This window comes from Trichechus manatus, unplaced genomic scaffold (genome assembly GCF_000243295.1).
Source record: "Trichechus manatus latirostris isolate Lorelei unplaced genomic scaffold, TriManLat1.0 scaffold00018, whole genome shotgun sequence".
NCBI lineage: Eukaryota > Metazoa > Chordata > Mammalia > Sirenia > Trichechidae > Trichechus > Trichechus manatus.
The window spans coordinates 3,989,170-4,012,363 of record NW_004443954.1 but is presented as its reverse complement, the minus strand read 5'-3'; the positions used below and the strand labels follow the sequence as shown (position 1 = coordinate 4,012,363).

Genomic DNA, 23,194 nt, shown 5'->3' with positions numbered 1-23,194 from the left:
GTGAAATCAGGAATAATACCAAAAATAGTACAATACAATCTATAAATATTTTCTGAGTAAATGAAAGAATGAATGAGGCATCTGTTATACACAGATGTTTTAGGGAGACTGTCCCCAAAGCCTTCCTGAACCTTAACAGCCTTCAACCATACAGCTCCCTGGTGCTTATTTCAGTGCTGTACGGTCGATGCTTTGACCACCTTTACACCTTACATTTCTGGTGTCCAAGGTGTGTTTATCTTGTCAATTACTCACAATCCATGTACACTGTGCAAAATGACCATGGACCAAGCACTTCTTCATTCACATTTGCTTTAAACAAACGGAGCTTTAAATAGATTCAAAGCAAAACACAATATAAAGACTCAATAATTAAAACTGATCCATGAATAAACAGATGAACAGAGAGAACAGAAAGTCCAGAAGAAAACTAAATACATACAGAATCTTAGTATACGGTAACAGTGACGTTTCAGTGTAATGGGGAATAAATTAGATCCATACTTTCAGGATAAATCCCAGTGGATAAAAGCTTTAAAGATCAGAAATAAAACTCTAAAAGTTCCAGAAGAGCAGAAAATGCATTTGATAAAATCCAATACCTTTTCTTGATGAAAACCCTCAAAAAGATTAGAACAGAAGGGAAGTTTCTCAATATGATTAAAGGCATACATGAAAAACCAACAGCCAACATTATACTTCGTGGAGAAAGATTGAGAGCTTTCCCCTTGAAATCGGAAAAAAGACAAAGGTGCCAGCTCTCATCACTTCTATTCAAAATTGTGTAAAAAATTCCAGAAGATAACTTTAAATGATTTTTTTTATAAATCAGAGTGGAGAAGGCTTTATTAAGTATGCCAAAATTACAAAGACAATAAAAGAAGAGCCATTCAAATATATTTGAAAAAAAAGACAGAAAATCCCATCATAAGCAAAGAAAATAAAATATTTGTAAATCACCTCATAAGGGCACGTGTGTATACGTATACACACACACACACTCCTACCAAATATGAGAAAAAGACCAATAGTGCAATTAAAAAATGGGCAATAGATGACTATAGCATTGACAGAAAAAAAATATTGAAATGGCTCTTAAATGTATACAATATATATTCAATCTTATTCATAATAGGAGAACTGCAAAATAAAACTACACTGAATACCATATTTCAACTACGAGATTGGCTAAATTCCAGCAGTTTGATAGCATACAGCATTACTGAGGCTGTGGGGAAACAGGAAATACTATATATTGCTGGTAGGAATGTAAACTGGTAAATTTCTATTGAGGGTAATCTGGCAACATCTATCAAAATTAAAAATATACATGTTCTTTGACCCAGTAATTGAAGTTGTAGGAATTATCCAGCAAATATACTAGCTCACATATAAAATGATTTATGTATGAGGCCCTTCCAGCAGGATTACTTAAAATAGAAAAATATTATAAGCAATCTAAGTGTCTATCAGTTAGAAATAAAGAGCACATATTCCAGATTTCACAAGGAATATATATGGTTAAAAAAAATTTTAATTTCATTCGGGCTTTGGAAAATTACACGTTATCTTGCTTAAAAAAGAAAAAGAAGTAAAAAGTCATAAAAGGGTCTCCAAGTGGACTTTAGTACATACATTATTCTGCTTTTCTAACTTTTCATATATAATATTTATGTTTAAATCAGCCAGATTGTACAATGCAGGCCAAAGTTTGTCTATCTGTGAATGTTTTAAATATATCTGATATTTTTATCTCCACATGCAAAAGAAGGAACTTGAAACCACACTTCATGCCGCACACGAAAATTAACTCAAAATGGATCGATAATCTTTTAAATCTAAGAATTAGAACCATAAAACTCTAGGAGAAAGCAGAGAGGTTAAATTTCAGAATCTTGTTTTTGGCAATTGATTCTTAGATGTGACACCAAAAGCACAAGCAATGAAAGAAAAATTAGATAAACTGTACTTTATCAAAATTAAAAACTTTTGTGCATCAAAGGACTTTCTCAAGAAAGTGAAGAGATGACCTACAGAATGGGAGAAAATATTTGGCAGCCATATATCTGATAAGGATTTAATATCCAGAATATATAAAGAACTCCTACAATTCAACAACAAAAAGGCAAAGAATCTCCTTTAAAAATGAGAAAAGGACTTGAATAGACATTTCTCCAAAGAAGATACATAAATGGTTGAGAAGCACATGAAAAGATGCTCAACATCATCAGCCATTAGGAAAATGTAAATCAAAACCATAATGATACTACCTCACCTCCACTAAAATGGTTATGATTTTCTTAAAAGGTAAATAAGTTTTGGAGAAGATATGGAGAAATTAAAACCCTCATGCATTACTGGTGGGAATGTAAAATGGTGCAGCTGCTGTGGAAAACAGTTCGGTGATTTCGTAAAAATCTATCAGCCGAACTCTTAACCACACGCCAACAGGGTTTCCAGAATTACCTTAAGACCCAGCAATTCCACTCCTAGGTATATGCCCAAAAGACTTGAAAGCAGGGACTCAAACATACTCGTACACCAAAGTTTGTCGCAGCATTATTCACAATAGCCAAAAGGTGGAAACGACCCAAATATCCACCAACAGATGAATGGATAAACAAAATTTGGTACATCCAAATAATGGAATATTATTCCACCATAAAGGGAAATGAAGTTCTAATACATGCAACGACACAGATGAACCTTAAAAATATTATACTAAGTGAAATAAGTCAAACATAAAAGCACAAATAATGTATGATCCCACTTGTATGAAATATCTAGAAGGGGCAAATGCATAGAGACAAAAGGTTACTAGTGGTTACCAGGAGCTGGGAGGAGGAGGAAATGGGGAATTATTGCTTCAGGAGTACTGTGCAGGGTGATGAAACTTTGCAAACATAATGGTGATGGCTGCACAACACGGTGAATGTCAGTAATGTCACTGAACTGTACATTTAAAAATGATTAAAATGGTAAAACTTTAGTCATATGTATTCTATCATAAAAATATATATATATATATATAAATACAGATTTATATACATATATAATTATATTTTTTCTGATTATAAAACCATGATGTTTATTATGGAAAAATATTATCTTTTCTATTTTTCCATACCTTTTAATTAAACTTGAGAAAGAAATGGGCCTAACCTTTAAGCTTTGTATAACCGCAAACCCACTGCCGTGGAGTTGAATTTCCAACTCACAGAGACCCTACAGGCCAGAGGAGGACTGCCCCGCAGGGTTTTGAAGGCTATAAATCTTTACGGAAGCAGACTGCTGTATTTTCCTCCTGCAGAGCAGCTGGTAGGTTTGAACCACCAATCTTTTGGTTAGCAGGCAAATGCTCAACCACGGCGCTACCAGGGCTCCTTATGCTTTGTATACTTATTGCTAATTCCCTTCAGAAAGGCAGTGCTAATTCACAATCCTACACAGTATGTGACAGCCTGCTTCTCCAACAGTTGGGATTATCATTTTTACATCCTTGCCGATTTTGATGGATCAAAAATTGCATAACATTTACTTTTAATCTGCTCTTCTCTAATCGCCAAACATGTTTTCATTATTTATTGTCTGTTCTTTTTAAATGTTTCCCTAAGTGGTTTGGCCTTTCTGCTGTTGGTGTATTTGTCTTTTTTTTATCGACCTACAAGCGCTCTTTGTGCTTATTTAACCTGTCGCTATGTATGTTCCAACTTATGCTTTCCATTTGTCATCTGCCTTTTTGTTTTCTCATGCTGTTCTCTGAATTCATTTTTAGTTTTGTGCATTTAAATCCATCTTTTTTTCCTGTATGGCTTCATTCTTTGCTCTTATGCTTAAAAATGCTCTTTCTAAAATTAAAAAATGCACCCTTAAATTTCTTATAGTTTCCTTTTTCAGAAAACATGTATCTGTAATCTGTTTTGTGTAAAAATATGAGTAAAGCAAGTTTTTTAAATCAGGAAAATTTAAATTCATTCAATCTTTCCTGTGAATATTTCAGAAAAATGTGCTGTTTGTGCTTGATATAAAGATTTATTTTCTAGTTTCAGATTCTTTTTGCCTTTAAATGAATGGGCCTTTAAACACAGACTCAACTGGTACAAGTAAAACAGAAGCAAGTGTAACGTTGCCTCTCAACTTTCTATACTCAGTGGGCAAGAAAACAGAATCCTTGTCAAAGCAGTCGCAGGACTACCTTCTCACCACTCAGGCACGTCCAAGACGGCCACCAAACTAACAGCGAGAGGACATCTTTCCATAACATTTGGATCTTTCTTCCTTTGCTCAGGGGAGGAAGGGTATTTCCACCTGGAGTCGGAGCAACAATGTAATGAGAATGTGTATACCCTGCTGCCCTCCACTGCTCCAGATAAACAGCCCTCTATTTATGGGGCCTGACTTTGTTCAAAAGCAACGAGGCATTCAAGGACTGGGCTGCCTGGGCACAAGTAACCCATTTTAAAATATATTACTATAAGCCAGTTACACTATTACATTACCAGCACGGTATTTATACCTACATAAATAATTAAGTTGGATCATCAAGCTTTATATTTAATTATATATTCACTGTTTATATTAAACTAATTTAACTGTCTCATTAAAAAGTGGTTTCTGTTACAGGTATCCCAAAAGGGAATTGTTCAGGGAAATCTACCAAGACTTTATCAAAGAAAGAATCTATTAATCTGTTATCTTAAAAGTACAACCCTCATCCACCAAAAAATAAAGGAAGAAGAAGGAGAAATTCTTGATACAGTACACAGCATACAGGAAACAAACATGCAATCTCTGCAGTGCCCTACCACCGGGATAGTTCAGCCTACTGTTTCAGGGTGTACAGGGTTTCATAATAAATGAATATGACACAAAAATGACAAAAATTCTAAGTCAACTATGATTCTGGAAAGGTCAGTAAGAACTCTATCCTATCCCAAAAGTGTTTGTCTCAGATCATCTCTAATGAACCTAGAAGAACAACCATATTTCACAGGGGCTAAATAAAACTTTTTAAAAGGTTAACAGAAAAATATTTATGTGAAAAATGGCTCCAAATAATCTTTTAGTGGGTGGATTTGGCACATACCAAGGAATACCTTTAAGCTTAGTCCAATTTTGAATTAAGCTAGAGTTCACCTTTAAGAAACAATGAATCTGTTTTTAAGTAAAACCCTGTATTAATAAGAAACATGGAATGTGAATACAAAAAATAAAAGACATTATCAATTGAATTGTATCTTAATATTTTAGTTTTTCCATGAGTCATCAGTAGATCTTTAAAATGCATGATTTTTTAAAAAACTTGACAGTCATTCATCTGTAAAAATCCCGCTTTTTATGTATATGCCAAGCATAAAATTGCCCCATGCTAAATTTAACATAAATCTCACATTACAGAATTAGGTGTTCTTGTACTTCAACATGACTGCGACAGTGAATCAAAGCATAAAAACACACTTAGATAAGATACCTTCTGCTGCATTCAGCACAATGAAGAAAGCCTGAAAAGCACGTAAAAATTAGGTCCATATTTTAAATCTGCAGGCAATCAAGCCAGGAAAATAAATTGAAGAGCCAAGCTAGATAATCACAATCACTTGCATACCATTTAAACTATTTTTTAGTTGTAATTGTTAGCAGTTTCTTATGACTGTAATCTTTAAAATAATATCTTCCATTTCAAAAATTAGACACACATGTACATTAACTTTTTTGTCTACTTATAATCAGGTGCTAGCTATGGCACGTTAAAATTCCCCTTTCCAATTCGGCATTCTCTTCTTTTAATTTTAGTACATTATAGTTTCAAGTTAACGTCATATTATTTATCCAAACAACAGATGGTTTAAAACTTTGATCTTTGTAACTACAATTTGTGAAGTAATGTAGAGTTTAACAAAGAAGTAAGTCTATCACAATGTGGAGAGTCATTTTATGATGGCTGTCATGGATTGAATTATGTCCCCCCCAAAAATGTGTGTTATCAATATGGCTGGGCCATGATTCCCAGTATTGTGTGGTTGTCCTCCATTTTGTGATTGTAATTTTCTGTTAAAGAGGATTAGGGTGGGATTGTTAACACCCTTACTAAGGTCCATCCCTAATCCAATGTAAAGGGAGGTTCCCTGCGGTGTGGCCTGCACCACCTTTTATCTTACAAAAGATAAAAGGAAAGGGAAGTAAGCAGAGAGAGGGGGGACCTCATACCACACCACCAAGGAAGCAGTGCCGGGAGCACAGTGTGTCCTTTGGACCCAGAGTCCCGGCACGGAGAAGCTCCTAGTCCAGGGGAAGACTGATGAGAAGGCCGACAGAGAGAGAAAGCCTTCCCCTGGAGCTGACGCCCTGAATTTGGACTTTGAGCCTACTTTACTAGTGAAGAAATAAATTTCTCTTTGTTAAAGCCATCCGCTTGTGTTATTTCTGTTACAGCTGCGCTAGATGACTAAGACAATGGCATTCTGTCTTACAAAGTAATATGTTACCTTCTCAGATGTTATTCAAGGATGGTTAATCATTTTACAAATGCTACACAATCAAAGATTCTCAGTATTATATATTGGTATACATAGCTCTAACAGAGTATATTTAATAATACGATGTAAAATGAGTCGTTCAAGGTCAGAGAGTATGTCAGAAAGGCAGCCTCGGAGACTGCACTGACAAACTCAAATTCCTGTCTTCCCCCACATATGCCATCCTGAGAGATCGCTGCTCTAACCTTTGCCTGCAAAATGTTAACACAGGTATCTTTCACGGGACAAAAATTGCCTAGAGCAGAATTTCAAACATAAGGGACTGATTAAGTAGAAGAGAACTTAATCTAAATGCTACCATAATATATAAATTTAATCTTCAGGCAATAGATTCATCACCTGAGTGATCAATTTCTAAGCAGAGATTGATTTTTTCCTAATGTATTTAAATGGCTAAGACCTGGCTCTAGGGGACTCTGAAACCTCACCAAAAAGAACTAGTCCTTTGGGAGCGAACTAGCTTTTTGGAGCTAGTCTGCCCCCATCCTCTGTGGTAACCCAAGGTAAGGATCACTCAGTGTTCATGTGGAAGAACGCGTGTATCAGCCTTCTCACTCCCTCACAGTTAAGAAGAGGTGAGGGATCATCCTTCCTTCAATTTCTCAATTTGAACCCACTGTAGACAAGAGCAATATCCAAAGCTTCAGCAGTGTGATTAAGTTTTCACTGGCTTCAAATAATTTCATCACTTCCAACTTGACCTTTAAAGCAAACGTTTTTATGCATTCTTACACATTTCTGATCACTTGTACTCACTGATCTCTTTATGATATCCCTTCCCATGCTTGCAAAGTAATTCTAAAATCCCTTAGAAAGTTAAAAAAAAAAGTCAACGAACAGAGAAATATCACTGTTCAATGACGAAGCTTGCAGTTTATCTATAACGTGCCTTCATGTTAAAACTGTCAAGCTAATAACTATCTGATTTCCATATTTAAGTATGTTTATACTCTTTGAAAAAAAAGTCTAGTGCCAAAATGTGACAACTCAAAAATAAATTATATTCTTTAGTCACCATGCATATACAAAAAACATCTGATAGAAAAAAAGTACAAGAATGAGATTTTTGGCAAACCTACGCAGAATTATATCATTTTTATAAAAGAAAGGAGGGAGGAGGCAGGGAAGGAAATCAACATTTGTTATGTGCTTACTAGGAAGCAGGTACTATGCTAATTACGTAAAACTACAATCAATTTAATGTTTTGTACGTAATTACCAAATAATTATAAACCTATGCATTCCGATATCAAAGCTAACACAAACTCTCTGAGAATACTGAACTGATTCCATTTTCTACCTTGGGCTATGTGTGCTAACCTCATCTCCCTCTCTCTCTCTATATGTGTGTGCATGTGTGTGTGTGTATCGCAGGGCTCAGAGTCAGATTAATTTAAATTCCCAGAAACTAACTCAAGAATACCATGACCCCACTGAAATATTCTTTTCAAGGGGCTAGTTTGGATCCAAGAACTCAGTGCTGATGAGCACGCTTTAATAAGAGTTTGTTACTAATTTCATTATTTGTCAAGAGATAAGCTGCTAATATCAAAGAATAAAGATTCTTCATTATGACCATTTACACATTTAAACTTATTCAGCCTTCAAGGGGTGTAAAAAACAAGAGGGTTAAAAACGAGATTGGCTGGTTCTTAACTGGCTGGATATTTTGTTTCACTGATTTATAGCAAAATGGTCACCAGTGAAAAGAGATGTCTTTCTTTTGAGGAAGAGGGATAAAGAAAAATGTCTATGCTTCCAATACAAAACATCTGCTCACATATATTTGAAAACAGAAATAAACTTAAGTGGATTTTTAACTGACTGATAATACAGGTAGCCCCCAATTTACGATGTATTCAAGTTATGACGAACCGCACTTAATGACCGTCTTTTCTTTTTTTTTGTACAACTTATCATTAGTAATATGTACTACATACAGTGTTAAAATATACTTGTAAGATTATATGTCATGTTTCCAACCCCTAAAGACAAACAAAAATACTGATAATAAAGGCAATAATAATGAAAACTAAAAAAAAAAAAAATGAGGTACTGGACTTACTTCAGAACCGACTTAGAACAGACACGTAAGAACGGAACCCCACTGTAAGCTGGGGACTACCTCTACTATAACTGAAATGAAAATGTAATTTTATTCTTAGATTTCTGACATTTCACCTAGTGACTTTAATAAATTACTAAACATTCTAATGACTATGAAAAAATATACATGGCAATGTTAAATGAAAACAATAGATTATGATTTTAATTATGTAAAAATTTGCGTTGTACCTCAAAACACTTGGAACTATGAAAAGGGTTGATTTGAGACGGTAATAAGCTCACAGATAATTATTTTTTTCATTCTTTCGTACTGCAATGTTGTAGCAATAAAAACAACTTAAAAAAAGAATGGCACTACTATGCAGATTAAACGGCGCCCCATCTGCAATGGTTTGATTATGTTATGGATATGAATACAAGTGTCTTAGTTATCCATTTATTCTGTAAGCCCAGGAAAGCAGACATCACCAATTCTTTTTAGTCTACATAACACTTAGCATGGCATCTTGGTCCCAAATAGATTAATAACTTCCCATTGATGGTCTAGTCATTGAACCACTGATGAACACCAAGTGTAGACAGCATAAAGGGGAAACTTACTGTTACTTGTTGGTTCAGGAAACCCGGCCTTTGGACCACTCCATCCTTTGTTTTCCCCTGTCTGAAAGATTAAATCAATTGTTTAAATCCAGGGACACAGGCTTATTCAAAAAGAAAAAAAGTTGACTAATCAATTAAGCAAGGGCAGAGGGGTCTCACATAGTCATTCTGCTTATTCTATCCATCTCTGACCCCAAGGACAATGGATAGAAGCATAATTAAAGTGTCATCTATCCCTTCTGTACAAGTTGAAACTATTTCCTATTGTCTCTTTTTTTAATCTGCTCATTTAAATTCATAATTTAATGCATTAAGAAAGCCTCATATTCAATGTATGTATTATGTAGAACATAGGCTCTATCTAGGTAGTTAAAAATAATTCTTTTTCAAATAGTAAGCAATAATTCTCATCATAACTGCTAAAGTGACAAGAAGAGCTTCTTTATCACTCTTGAGGTTAGATTAACAATAAAAACACTACTATATCCATATTGAAGAGGCAAAGCCAACCTGGCAGGCTAGACACACACACCATGCCATCCCTCTGTAGCAATGACCCAATAAACTAAGTAAAACAGACACAAACCTGGAACCCTAAGCATCAAATGAAGGGATAAAGAACTAGATCAAACACTGAAGGGAAGAAGAAATTGACAGAAAACAGAAATGAAGAAAGACACAGAGCGGAGGTCCCCTGCCAACTAACATGACACAGCATCGCCATCTTGAAGTACAGCCAGCAACGACCCCAGACAGGGAGTGTGGGAAGGCACCATCACCGAACTCTGAACAGAAGACAGAGCACCCAGTAACCAGAGAAACACATTTTCCCACCCCTCATCCTTCTGGTGAGCAGAAGCAAGAACCCTCCCATCCTAGCAAACGACACCGCCAGGGATCACAATATGAACCCACTACCCCCAGTCTGCCCTGCTCCCTCCAGCCACGTGGCTTTTTTTTTTCCCCTCTTTTTTCCTTTTCTTTCTCCCTTTCACTTAGCCTCATATACCACCTCCCCCTCTTCCTGCCAGCCCTTGTCACACTGCTGCAGCTAGAGAGCCACGGCACACTGCAGCCCTGGGTCCTCCAGCCCCTGCCTGCAGCCTCCCACTGCACTGCCATTTATTTATTTTTTGCTTTTTTTCCTTTCTCTTCTTATTTTTCTTTCCCCCTCCCATCTAGCCCTGTACATCACCTCCCTCCCTTCCTACCAGACCTTGTGTCCACCCTGCCCCCCACGTGCCAGCTCCTGCCGTGCCACTGTTGTTTCTTTCTTTCTTTGCTTTCACTCTCCCACCTAGACCCATAAGCCACTTCCCCTCTCTTCCCATGGGCCTTCCTGGGTTTGCCCCAACCCCACTCGCTGGCCCCCATCGCACCATTTTTTCTCATTTTTCTTTTCTTTTTTTTCTCCCTCCTATCTAGCCTTGTATGCCACCTCCCCCTTTCCACCAGCACCCGCCACACCGCTGCATATAGAGTGCCACCAGCACACTGGCCTGCCACTGCCCTGCATCCACCCTGCACCCACACACTGGTCCCCACCGTGCCACCATTTTTTTCTTTTTCTTTCTTCTCTTTCTATCCCACCTAGCCATGTATGCCACCTTCCCGCTCTTTCTGCTGGCCCCTAGGTCTGGCCCACCCCTACCCCCACCTGCTGGCCACCTATTTTTTCTTTCTTTCTCTTTTCTTTTTCCCTCCCACCTAGCCCTGTACACCACCTCCCCCCACTTCCCGCTGGCCTCCACCGCACCACCACGGCTAGAGCGTCCCCAGCACTCAGGCCAGCTGCTGCACTGGGCCCACACCACTCCTCCCTCCTGCCACTTGAACAGCTGCTGAACAGTGGGAAGTGAGCCCGTTGCACTCCTCACCCATCTGGCGAGGGGCTGTGAATGCTCCCACATTGCTGGACCAACATCAGGAGGCAGACACCACTTGCCCAGGCTGCCCTCAGCCACCTTACCAAACCAGTGTACAGCAAAGTGGGCTCATCTTGCCTGCTGCTGTCCTGCCCACTTGGACAAGGTGGTGAGAGCACTGTGCCCACAGATGAGCAAGCAGCAAAGCACACCTGACCCACTTGCTCTGACATATCAAAACAAAACAAAAAAGAAGGATGAAAACAAACAAACATACAATCAATACATAAAATAATACCTTAATGTCTCAGAGACAGCAGACAATAATAAAACATATAAAGAGGCAGGACAAGATAGCAAGTGACTATCTAAAGAAGGAATCAAACAACCTTCCGGAAGAAGAAAAGGTAGTGGAACTACCTGATGTGGAATTCAAAAGACTAATATTTAGGGCTCTCCAAGAGATTAGAAAAAAGATCAAGGAACACACAGACAAAACCAGGGAAAAATAGCCAAAATCATGGGAAACACAGATGAAAACACAGCCAGAATCAAGGAAAACACAGAGAAAGCAATAGACAAATTCAGGAAATAATACAAGAACAAAGCATCAAAATAAATAATTATAAATCATACAAAAACAACAACTAGAAATCCAAAAGATAAACCACAAAATTTCAGAAATAGACAACTCAATAGAAGGCTTTAGGAGTAAATCTGAAACACGGGAACACAGAATCAGAGAGACTGAAGACATATCCATGGATGCTACTTTGAAGAAAAATCAGAAAAAGGATGAAGAAAATCTAAGAATTATGTGGGACATAATCAAAAGCAAAAATTTGCACGTGGTAAGAGTTTCAGAACAGAGGGAGAAAATGGAAAACACAGAGAAGATTGTTAAAGATTTGCTGGCAGAAAACTTCCCAAATATCATGAAAGACGAAAATCTGACCATTCGAGAAGCTCAATGAACCCCACATATGACAGACCCCAAAAGAAAGTCACCAAGACATATCATAATCACACTTGCCAAAACCAAAGACAAAGAAAGAATCCTGAGAGGAGCACAAGAAAAACAAAAAGTCACTTACAGAGGGGAAACAATAAGACCAAACTGATTATTCAGCAGAAACTATGCAAGAAAGAAGGCAATGGGATGACATATATAAAATCCTGAAAGAAAAAAACTGCCAACCAAGAATAATATATCCTGCAAACGTCTCTCTCAAATATGATGGTGAAATTTGGATATTTCCAGATAAACAGAAATTAAGGGAATTTGTGAAAACCAAACCAAACTTACAAGAAATATTAAACAGAGTCCTTCGGCTAGAGAACAGACAACAACTGGAATCTAGGACACAGGACAGCATCAGCAAGATACTAACCTAAGCAAAGAACTCTCAATAACAAAACAAAGCTAAAAGACTTAAACAGGGAAACAGAGGCATCAATCTGTAAATGATGACAACGTCAAAATAATAAAAGGGGGAATAAATGGTGTAGATATAGAACTTTCAAATGGAGAGGAAGTCAAAGTGACATCAAGTAATAAAAGACTCATTCAAACTTAGGAAAATAAGGGTAATTTTCAAGGCAACCACAAAGAAAGTTAAAAAACCTACTCATCAGAATAAAAAAGAAGAAGGGTAAGACAGTACACAATACTGGGGAAGCCAGCAAAACTTGTACAAGGAAAGGTCATGGAAGCCCCATAGACATATCCAAACTCCCCGAGGGACTGAATTGCTAGGCGGAGGGCTGTGGGGACCATGGTCTCGGGAAACATCTAGCTCAACTGGCATAACACAGTTTATAGAGACAATGTTCTGCATTCTACTTTGGTGAGCAGTGTCTGGGGTCTTAAAAGCCTGTGGGCGGCCATCTAAGATACTCCACTGGTCTCATCCCTTCGGGAGCAAGAGAGAATGAAGAGAACAGGATACAAGGAAAGGATCAGTCCAAAGGACTAATGGACCATAGCTACCAAGGCCCCCACCAGACTGAGTCCAGCATAGCTAGATGGTGCCCGGCTATCACTACTGACAAAAGTTCTAACCTTAAGTAAAACATGTGATATACTGACTTTTGCCAGATGATTTCATTTGTGTTTGGCATAAATACATTCTGAAACAAATAATTTTTTAAAAATTTTATTGTGGTAAAACATAGAAAACATAAAATTTGCCATTTTAACCATTTTTAAGTGTATAATTCAGGGACATTATTACATACACAATGTTGAACAACCATCACCACCATCTATTTCCACAACTTGTTTATCAACCCAAACAGAAACTCAGAACCCCTTACACAATGCCTGCCCCTTCTTCCCTTCCCCTGGCCTCTGGTAACCCCCAATCTACTTTCTGGATCTATGAGCTTGCCTAGTCAAGATATTTTTTATTAAGTGGAATCATACATTTGTCCTTTTGTGTCTAGCTTACTTTACTCGCATAATTTTTTCAAGTTTCATCCATGTTGTAGCATGTGTTAGAACTTCACTCTTTTTACGTCTAATATCTCATTGTATGTACTTACCACATTTTTTTTTAAATCCATTCATCTGTTGATAAACACTTGGTTCGCTGAAACACATATTTTGAAGTAGTATTATAATAAAAATAATAAGTGACTTTAACTGGTTATGTTCTCTTTTTAGAGCTGGTATTATTGATATGAAGTACTCCAGGAATTAAAAAAAAAAATCCTATTATAATTAGCATTTTATATTTATGTTAACAGATGTCAAAGGTCAAATGCATAAATTAAATCCAGACATGAACAAAAATACTATTTTAGCAAATAATTTACCAGGGTTCATTTTTTAAAAAACATTGTTCTTACTGAATTTTCTCTTTCCTTTTCATTACACTTTATTAAAGTGAACAAGGAAAGATACAGTGGCAGATAATAGAAGCAAAAAAGAAAATAAGTAGTCCAGAGGAACAAACGGACAGTATGTCAGAAACAACCACCAGCTTCATATTTTAAATTACAGCCAGAGGAAAAGCAGACAGCAGGCTTCTCACCAAAAAAAAGACTATGCACATCGTAAGACAATGGAACCGGATCTTCCAACCACTGAAAGAAACAGAAAATCCAGATTCTATACCTTGACAAAATAACATTATATAAATGAAGGCAAAAATAAAGACTTTTTCAACAAACAATTGCTGAGAGAATTCAAGAGAGGGACTCTCTGCCTAGGAGACACTGAGCTTCTGTTAAGGGTGATGGTATAATTTGAGAACGAATAAGAGTGATGGCTGAACCACATGAAGAACATAATTAATGTCATTGAACGGTACATGCGAAGATTGTTGAAATGTCAAATACTTTTACATGTATTTACTACAATTAAAAAAGGCTATCACCATAAGTCAGTTTAACAAGGTCATAGGATATACATTCACATATAAAAATCAGTTATATTTCTATATACTAACAAAGAAGAATTAGAAATTGAAATGAAAAACCAATACCAATAACAACGACAATAAAAAACATGGTATACTTAGGGATAAACCTATTAAAAATGTGCACAATCTCTGTATGAAAAAGCACAAAATATTGCTGGGACAAATTTCTAAAAACCTAAATAAATGGTGATAAGTCTTGTTAATGAATCAGAAGATTCAATATTGTTAAGATGTCAATTCACACCAAATTGATCTATACATTCAACACAACCTCAATCAAAATCCTAATCAATTTTTTTTTTTGGGAGGGGGGTAGAAATGGATTCTAAAATTTATATGGAAGTGCAAAGGCTCTAGATCAACCAAAACAATTTTTTAAAGGCAGAACAAAGTTCGAGTTCTCCCACTACACAATTTTAAACTTTACTATAAAGCTACAGTAATCAAGATAGAGTTGTAATAGCTTAAGGACAGACACACAAACTAATGGAACAGAATATAGAATCTAGAAACAGATTCACATCTATATGGTTAACTGATTTGCTACAAAGGTGCTCAGGAAATTCAAAGGGGAGCATCTCTCAACGGAGAAAGAACATACTACTGTTTCAACAAATGGTAAATAGTGTTAGAACATTTGGACAGCCATTAATAAAAGAACCCCAACTTCAACCTTGCATCGGTATAAAAAACTAACTGTAACCAAAGGTTACTTAGATAGGATCAAGAAAGTATGAATCAAAAAAGAAAAATCTGGTAGAATAGACTGACTTCAACAAATTAAAAACTTTGCTCCTCAAAAGACACTGTTATGAAAATGAAAAGAGAAGTCACACAATGGAAGAAAATATTTGTAAAACACACGTAGTCCCCAACTTATGAAGGGGTTCCAGCGCTGGAGTCTTAAGTCAGTTCTGACGTAATTTGAGTATCACATTTTTTTTTAAAAGTTTTCATTATTATTGTCTTTTATTATCAGTATCTTTATAAATCCAATCATTATTTGTCTTTGGGAGTTGGAAATGTTACATATAAACTTACAAGTATATTTTAATACACTGTTGTTCTCAGTTGGCATGGAGTTGGTTTCCAACTCATAGTGACCCTATGTACAACAGAATGAAACACTGCCTGGTCCTGTGCCAGCCTCACAATCATTGCTATGTTTGAGCCCATTGTTGCAGCCATTTGTGTCAATCCATCTCTTTAAGGGTCTTCCTCCACTGACCCTCTACCAAGCATGATGTCCTTCTCACCCAAAGTACGTGAAATGCAGTCTTGCCATCCTCGCTTCTAAGGAGGATTCTGGCTGTACTTCTTTCCAAGACAGATTTGTTCGTTCTTCTGGCAATCCATGGTATATTCAATATTCTTCACCAGCACCATAATTCAAAGGCACCAATTCTTCTTCAATCTTCTTTATTCACTGTCCAGCTTTCACATGCATATGCAATATCATGGCTTGGGTCAGGCGCATCTTAGTCTTCAAAGTGACATCTTTGTTTTTTAACACGTTAAAGAGGTCTTTTGCAACAGATTTGCCCAATGCAATATGTCATTTGATTTCTTGACTGCTGCTTTCAGGGGTGTTGATTGTGGATCCAAGTAAAATGATACCCTTGACAACTTCAATCTTTTCTCCCTTTATCATGATGTTGCTTATTGGTCCACTTGTGGGGATTTTCGTTTACTTTATGTTGAGGTGTAATCCATAGTGAAGGCTGTGCTCTTTGATCTTCATCAGTAAGTGCTTCAAGTCCTCTTCACTTTTAGCAAGCAAAGTTGTGTCATCTGTATATCATAGGTTGTTAATGAGTCTTTTTCCAATCCTGATGCCCCGTTCTTCTTTATATAGTTCGGCTTATCAAATTATTTATTCAGAACACAGACTGGATAAGTATGGTGAGAGGATACAACCCTTATGCACATCCTTCCTGACTTTAAACCACACAGTATCCCCTTGTTCTGTTTGAATGACTGCCTCTTGGTCTTACAGGTTCCTCATAAGCACAATTAAGCGTTCTGGAATTCCCATTCTTTGCAATGTTATCCATAATTTGTTACGATCCACACAGTCAAATGTCTTTGCATAGTCAATAAAACACAGGTAAACACCTTTCTGGTATTCTCTGCTTTCAGCCAAGATCCATCTGACATCAACAATGATATCCCATGTTCCATGTCCTCTTCTAAATCTGGCTTGAACTACTGGCAGTTCCCTGCCAATGCACTGCTACAACTGCTTTTGAATGATGGTCAGCAAAATTGTACTTGTGTGTGATATTAATGATATTGTTCAATAATTTCCACATTCTGTTGGATTATCTTTCTTTGGAATGGGCACAAATATGGATCTCTTCCAGGAGGTTGGCCAGGAAGCTTTCAAATTTCTTGACATAGATGAGTAAGCACTTCCAGTGCTGCATCTGTCTGCTGGAATATCTCAATCGGAAGAAAGCAGTACCGGGAGCAGAGTGCGTCCTTTGGGCCCGAGGTTCCTGCGCTCAGAAGCTCCTAGACCAGGGAAAGATCAATCACAAGGACCTTCTCCCAGAACCCACAGAGAAAGAAAGCCTTCCCCTACAGCTAGCACCCTGAATCTGCACTTCTAGCCTCCCAGACTGTGAGAGAATAAATTCTCTTTGTTAAAGCCATCCACTTATGGTATTTCTGTTATAGCAGCACTAGATGACTAAGATACTGCTTTTTTGGTGATATGAGGTTCCCTCGTCTCTCTGCTTGCTTCTCTCTTTTATATCTCAAAAGAGACTGGTTCAAGACACAACCTAATCTTGTATATTGAGTCATGCTTCATTAACATAAGTGACTCTAATCCTGAATCATTAACATCATAAAGGTAGGATTTACAACACATAGGAAAATCACATCAGACCACAAAATGGCGGACAATCACACAATCCTGGGAATCATGGCCTAGCCAAGTTGACACACTCATTTTGAGTTGTACCACATCAGCAAATGAAGGTCCTGAAAGCTTTACTCCATCCACATCATTAAGGTCAACTCTGCTTTGAGGAGGCAGATCTTCCCCAGTCGTATTTTTGAGTGCCTTCCAACCTGAGGGCTTGTCTTCTGGCACGATATCAGACAACATTCTGTTGCTATTCATAAGGTTTTCACTGGTCAATTTTTTCAGAAGTAGACCACCAGGTCCTTCTTCCTAGTCTGTCTTAGTCTGGAAGCTCTGCTGAAACCTATCCACTATCGGTGATTCTGCTGGTATTCGAAATACCAGTGGGATAGCTTTTAGTATCGCAGCAACACACAAGCCAACGTAGTACAACAAAGTGACAAACACATGAGGTTTTAGTACATACATTCATAAAAAAATACAGAAATCATAAGTATGTACTCTGATGATGAAGAAGAAGAGTTGGACAATGTTGGCATTTTGTCATTTGTGGTAGTAACTCCACTTGTGGAAGCTTCTGGATCATCTGGATTATCCTTGGGAATGAGGATGGCATTTCTAGTCAGAAAATTAGTGAGAGTTGTCTGTATGGTCTTTTTCTTTTTTTCTTCATATATTTCGGGGAAACATCTCAATGCCTCCAGAATCTGCCTGTCGACTTCAGCAAAACAAATCAGTGTTTGGGTCCATTTTCAAACAACTGAAGTCCCTGATTTAGCTGAGAAAAAACTTCAGCTAATCCTTTCACTATAAAATTTTTTGACAACTTATGTCCTTCCTCTTCCTCATTATTTCTTTCTTTCATCAGCATTTCCTTCCTCTTCACAATCCATTAAGTCCTGGTCTGTCACTTCCTCTTCTTTGTGATCTATGAGCTGTTCCATATCGGCAATATCAAGTTCTAAATTCAGCGTTCTTGCCATATAGAAGATTTTTCCACTGATCTCTTCCATCATATTATCCTGATCAGATGCTTGGAGCATGTTCACATAACCCAGTAGTTTTGTTCATATGCCGTGCATGCATTTTCCTGTAACTTCCTCCCAGAAAGAGGCAATGCTCCAGATACACTGACAGTCATGTTGTTCGTCATAACTTGAATACGTCGTAAGTCGGGGACTATCTGTACATATCTGATAACATAACTGTAGCTAAAATATATAAAGAACTCTTACAACTCAATAATAAGAAAGCAAACCATCCATTTAAAAAAAAAAGGCAAAAGTTTGGAACAGACACTTCAAGGAAGAAATAAGGATGGCAAATAAACACATTAAGATGTTCAACATTGTTGTTAAAAAACCAGTTGCTGTTGAGTTGATTCCGATGCATGGCAACCCCATACGTGTCAGAGTAGAACTGTGCTCCATACGGTTTTCAATGGCTGGTTTTTCAAAAGCAGATCACCAGGACTTTCTTTCAAGGCACCTCTGGATGGACTCGAACCTCCTTTTGGTTAGCAACCAAGCGAGTCTACACCACCCAGGGAAGTGCAAATTAAAGCCCAATGGAACAGATCACACACCTACTAGTATGACCAAAGCTATCAAAACTGAAAATACCAAGAGCTGGAGAAAAGGTGAAGCCACTGGAACTCTCAAACACTGTTGGTGAGATTGCAAAATGGCACCATTCTGGAAAACAGTTTGGCAATTTCGTATAAAGTTATACATACACTTACTATACAATTATGTACATATAGGATACACTGCAGGAATATGTACATACAAAGACCTATACATGAATGTTTGTTATCACTTTACTTCTGACAGCTCCAAACTGGAAACAACTCAAATGCTGATGATGGGTAAACTAATTCTAGTGTATCCATATAATAAAAAGGCATGAACTAATAAAAAGCACAATAACTTGGAGGAATTGCAAAAGCATATTATGTTAAGTAATAAGAGGCTAGACACAAAAGGCTACATAACGTATGATTCAATTTATATGACATTTTGGAAAAGGCAAAACTATACGGACAGAAATCAGATCAATGCTTGCCAAGGGCTGAGGGTAGGGGAAGAGACTGACTACAAAGAGGTATTAAAGAACTTTTTCAGGTGGAGAAACGTTATAAATCTTCATAGTAGAGGTGGTTACATGAAGTATAGTTGTCAAAATTTATTGAATCTGAATTCTTTGTAAAGTGGGAGTATAGAAGTGTATAAGCACATAATACTTTGTAAGAACATTAATTTTATTTTTATTTAACAAACCCTTAGGTAACATTCACTCTGTTTCAGACACTATTCCAAGTGCTTTACAAATATTAACTCATCGTGGGAGATGCCTTTGGAAGAGAGACCATGAGACGGAGGGTTGCATGGTGAAGTGAAACTTCTATTTTTTCACTACTCATCTTTTGTATTGTTTGAATATTTTCAACAATGTATACATCTTGCCTATTTTTAAAAAATAGCTGTATAATAACTGCTTTTGTGGTTTCTTTTGAAAAACTGCTTCTGCCACACTCACGAGGGGTGCTACTAACAAATCCAAATATTCAGTCCTTCTGCTATATGATCTCTCTGCAGCCTATGACTGCCAACGGCTTCTTACGGTCACTTTCTATACCTCCTCGTTAAAGCTATTCTCTCCTCTTCCTTCTTCCTGTACCCTCATGCATATTATCTCCTACTCAAACCTCATCAGTTACACTTCAGAAATATCTCTGGCATTTCCCCCTCCTCCTCTCTACCACCACTGCTTAGTTCAGACCTTCAGTATCTTTCAGTTGAACACCTCTGCGAAGCCTCCTGACTGGCCTCCCTGCCTTCAGTCTCACCCTGCTCAAATCCACTCACCACATTAGGTACAGAATTGTCTTTTTAAAAATGGAAACCACATCAGGCCACTTTCATGCTCAAGTCTTCAATTAATGACTCCTCAAATTCCTTGTTGTTGCTGTTAGTTGCTGTTGAATCGACCCCCGACTCATGGCAACCCCATACACAATGGGATTGGACCTTTGTGGTCCATAAAGAGTTGGCATAAAAACAGTGATCTCAGTTCCTCCTGACTTCCCAGACTCATCCTCATGTTCTCTAGGCTCCAGGATACTACAATTTATGCTGTATGACTATAGCCCCTCACCCACCCCACTCAATGGTCAGTTCCTTAAATGCAGGGACCAAGTTTCAGTCATCTTGTCATTAGTAATCATTTGCATTTGTGGGTATGCAAGAAATGTTTTCAAATTAATAAAATTAATCAATGAAAGTAATGCTGGCTTTTTATTGTTTTGTTTTCACTTAATTTACAAATAAATGTCCATGAGGAGATTTATTTTGACATATATTTTTATAAATCACTCCCCAGTTTTAAGTCAGTATAAATGACTTAAGTTAAAACAACATATACACAATATAAGAACTACAGAAACTTGAACACATGTTAAGTTTCATGTTACAAATACTTTTAAAAGAAAAAGCACTGACTAGCCAGGTTATAAAAACAGAATTGAAATTGCTAGCAATACCACACAAATGATTTTTTAGTCACTCATAAGAATTACCTAGATATTCACAGTTGCCTTAAAAAGAAAAGCATGCCAAGATGTTTTGTAACAGACAATTCTGTTTCTTATTCTAAACTTCAGAAATGTGTTCTGTAGAAACTACAAATCATCTCTTAAACAGGATCCGTATGTGAAAAAATGGCCTGGATGCAAACATATTACTTTTGATAGAAACAATTATTAGCCTGTTTTATGAATTCTCATGGAAATAAAATGTTAAATAAAAATCATTTATACATATGCACAGATAACAAAACGATAACAAAACTGAAATCAAGCCAGTCCCTGCACCAAGCTATATGTGAAGTCCTGAAGTCAGAGTTCTCTGATTCCCTTGCAACAGAGGCAGGTGTCAGTGACGTCATTAACTGCTGCAGAAGAAATAGGGGACCATGAACACAGATCTCGGCAGAAAATAAACACTCTCTGAGTTTACCCTTAAATCTAAAGTAAATAGAAAAATTACTTTATAGAGTGTCTGTCCAATATAGTTCCTGCCCTAAAGGATCTTTATTTTCAGTGTTTTCAGCTGTAGTCCAGAAACATAGGTTAACAACCTCTGTTCTTAAAAGGCACAAATTAAGACTGCTTAAACAACCTATCAATAAGCTGAAACATATTAAATCGGTATTATACAAAATATGCACAACCATAAAACAACTTTTAGTACTTGGTAATCATAAGATTACAATTATTCATTAATATGTCATCATGGCACCATAATAGATGCTGCTTTGTACCTGGAACACCTATTTTTAACGATATAAAAATAGGGCACTGCCTCAGAAAACTTAAGACGGTTACTTTAATAGCAGTTAAGACATTACTTAAAGTCAAGGAACAGGGGGCTAGAATTTGTTAATCAATTTGATATTCTGATAGAATTGGGCATACATGCAAGCTAAACTCTCACCTTGTCAAGTTGATCCTGAAGACTAGTTGATGCTTTATAACCAAGTTGTAACAGCATTGCTTCCGCTGCATTTTTTTTGGCTATCTTTTTATTAGGTCCTGTTCCAGTAGCAACTTCATTGCCTACCTTGACCTGATAAGAGTAAAGAAAAAAATCAATAGTTATTTTGGTAAACAGGAACTCCTTCACATCCTAAAGCAAAGTATTCTACTGTCTAGCATCCAAAAAATACAAAGTTCACTCCATGATAAAAACAGCAAGTAAGACACCATTTATGTAATGGTATATATACACATAAAATATACATGAGGAAAATATAAAAGAAAGTCCTCAAAATGTCAATGGCTGTTTATTTCAGGATAGTAAAATTTCAGGTGATTTTTATTTACTTATAAATTTCTGTATTTCATTTTTCTAAATAAAAAAACTTGTATTATTTATATAATCAGAAAAATAAGGTTGACATTTTAATAGAGTTCATGTTGGTTATTTTCAGTATTTTTTATTTAAAATAAACTGAAAAGGATAAATTCATATTGGTGCCATTTAAAATAATGTTCGTGTTGCATTCTAAGTTTACAATGGTTTATATTAAATAGTACCGGAAGAGAATTAACATACAAGGGGCACTATGATATTGTGGTTGGGAACAAAGGCTTCCGAGTTAGATTCAGGTATGGACTCCAACTCTACCACCTCCTTCCTGTACGAACTGGTACAAATTACTGTATCTCTGTGAGCCTCTGTCTGCTCAGCAGTAAAGTCAGGGTAATATCATCCACCTCATAGTGTTGTTTTGAAAATTAAACAAGATAATGTACGTATACCACAGTATTTAATGAACTGTAATTGCTCCATAGTGGCTTATTAGAACTATTCCATAGGTATCTTTTGTGGGCAATTTATGTACACATGCATTCATGTGTGTGTTTAAATACATATGAACCATCTTATCCCTACATGTAAAGTTAGGGCAATGCTCTTTCAGAGATGCATGTGCCAAGAGATAATGCAGATATTAAAAGCAAATTAGAGAGCAAAACCGTGAGAGGCTTATAAGGAGAAATACAAAATACGCAACTGTACTAGGATTTATTTTTCCACATCTGTCTCAATAAGTGACAGAAGAAGCAGACAAAAAAGTTAAAAATAAGCACTACTTTGGAAATTAAGTAATATAATTCTAAATAACCCATGGGCAAAAAGAATAAGTCCCAATGGAAATTAGAAAACATTTTGAATAAATATTAATGGAAATACAATATATTAAAACTTGACAGATGTAGCTAAAGGTGTGTCCAGAAGAAAATACATAGCTATAAAAGCTTATAGAAAG

At 36.8% G+C, this 23,194-nt stretch overlaps 1 protein-coding gene across 4 annotated transcripts in view; it reads right to left on the bottom strand.

Annotated features, from left to right (window-relative positions):
- Positions 1-23,194, bottom strand: part of STAU2 (staufen double-stranded RNA binding protein 2) — a 372,566-nt gene that overhangs the window by 185,861 nt on the left and 163,511 nt on the right. For all 4 annotated transcript variants that reach the window (XM_023727735.1, XM_012554441.2, XM_023727736.1 and 1 more), the window contains 2 exons: positions 21,859-21,990; positions 9,204-9,264 (listed from right to left, as the gene is read on the bottom strand). In XM_023727735.1, coding sequence (XP_023583503.1) covers positions 9,204-9,264; positions 21,859-21,990 — 193 coding nt within the window. The remainder of the gene's footprint in view (positions 1-9,203; positions 9,265-21,858; positions 21,991-23,194) is intronic.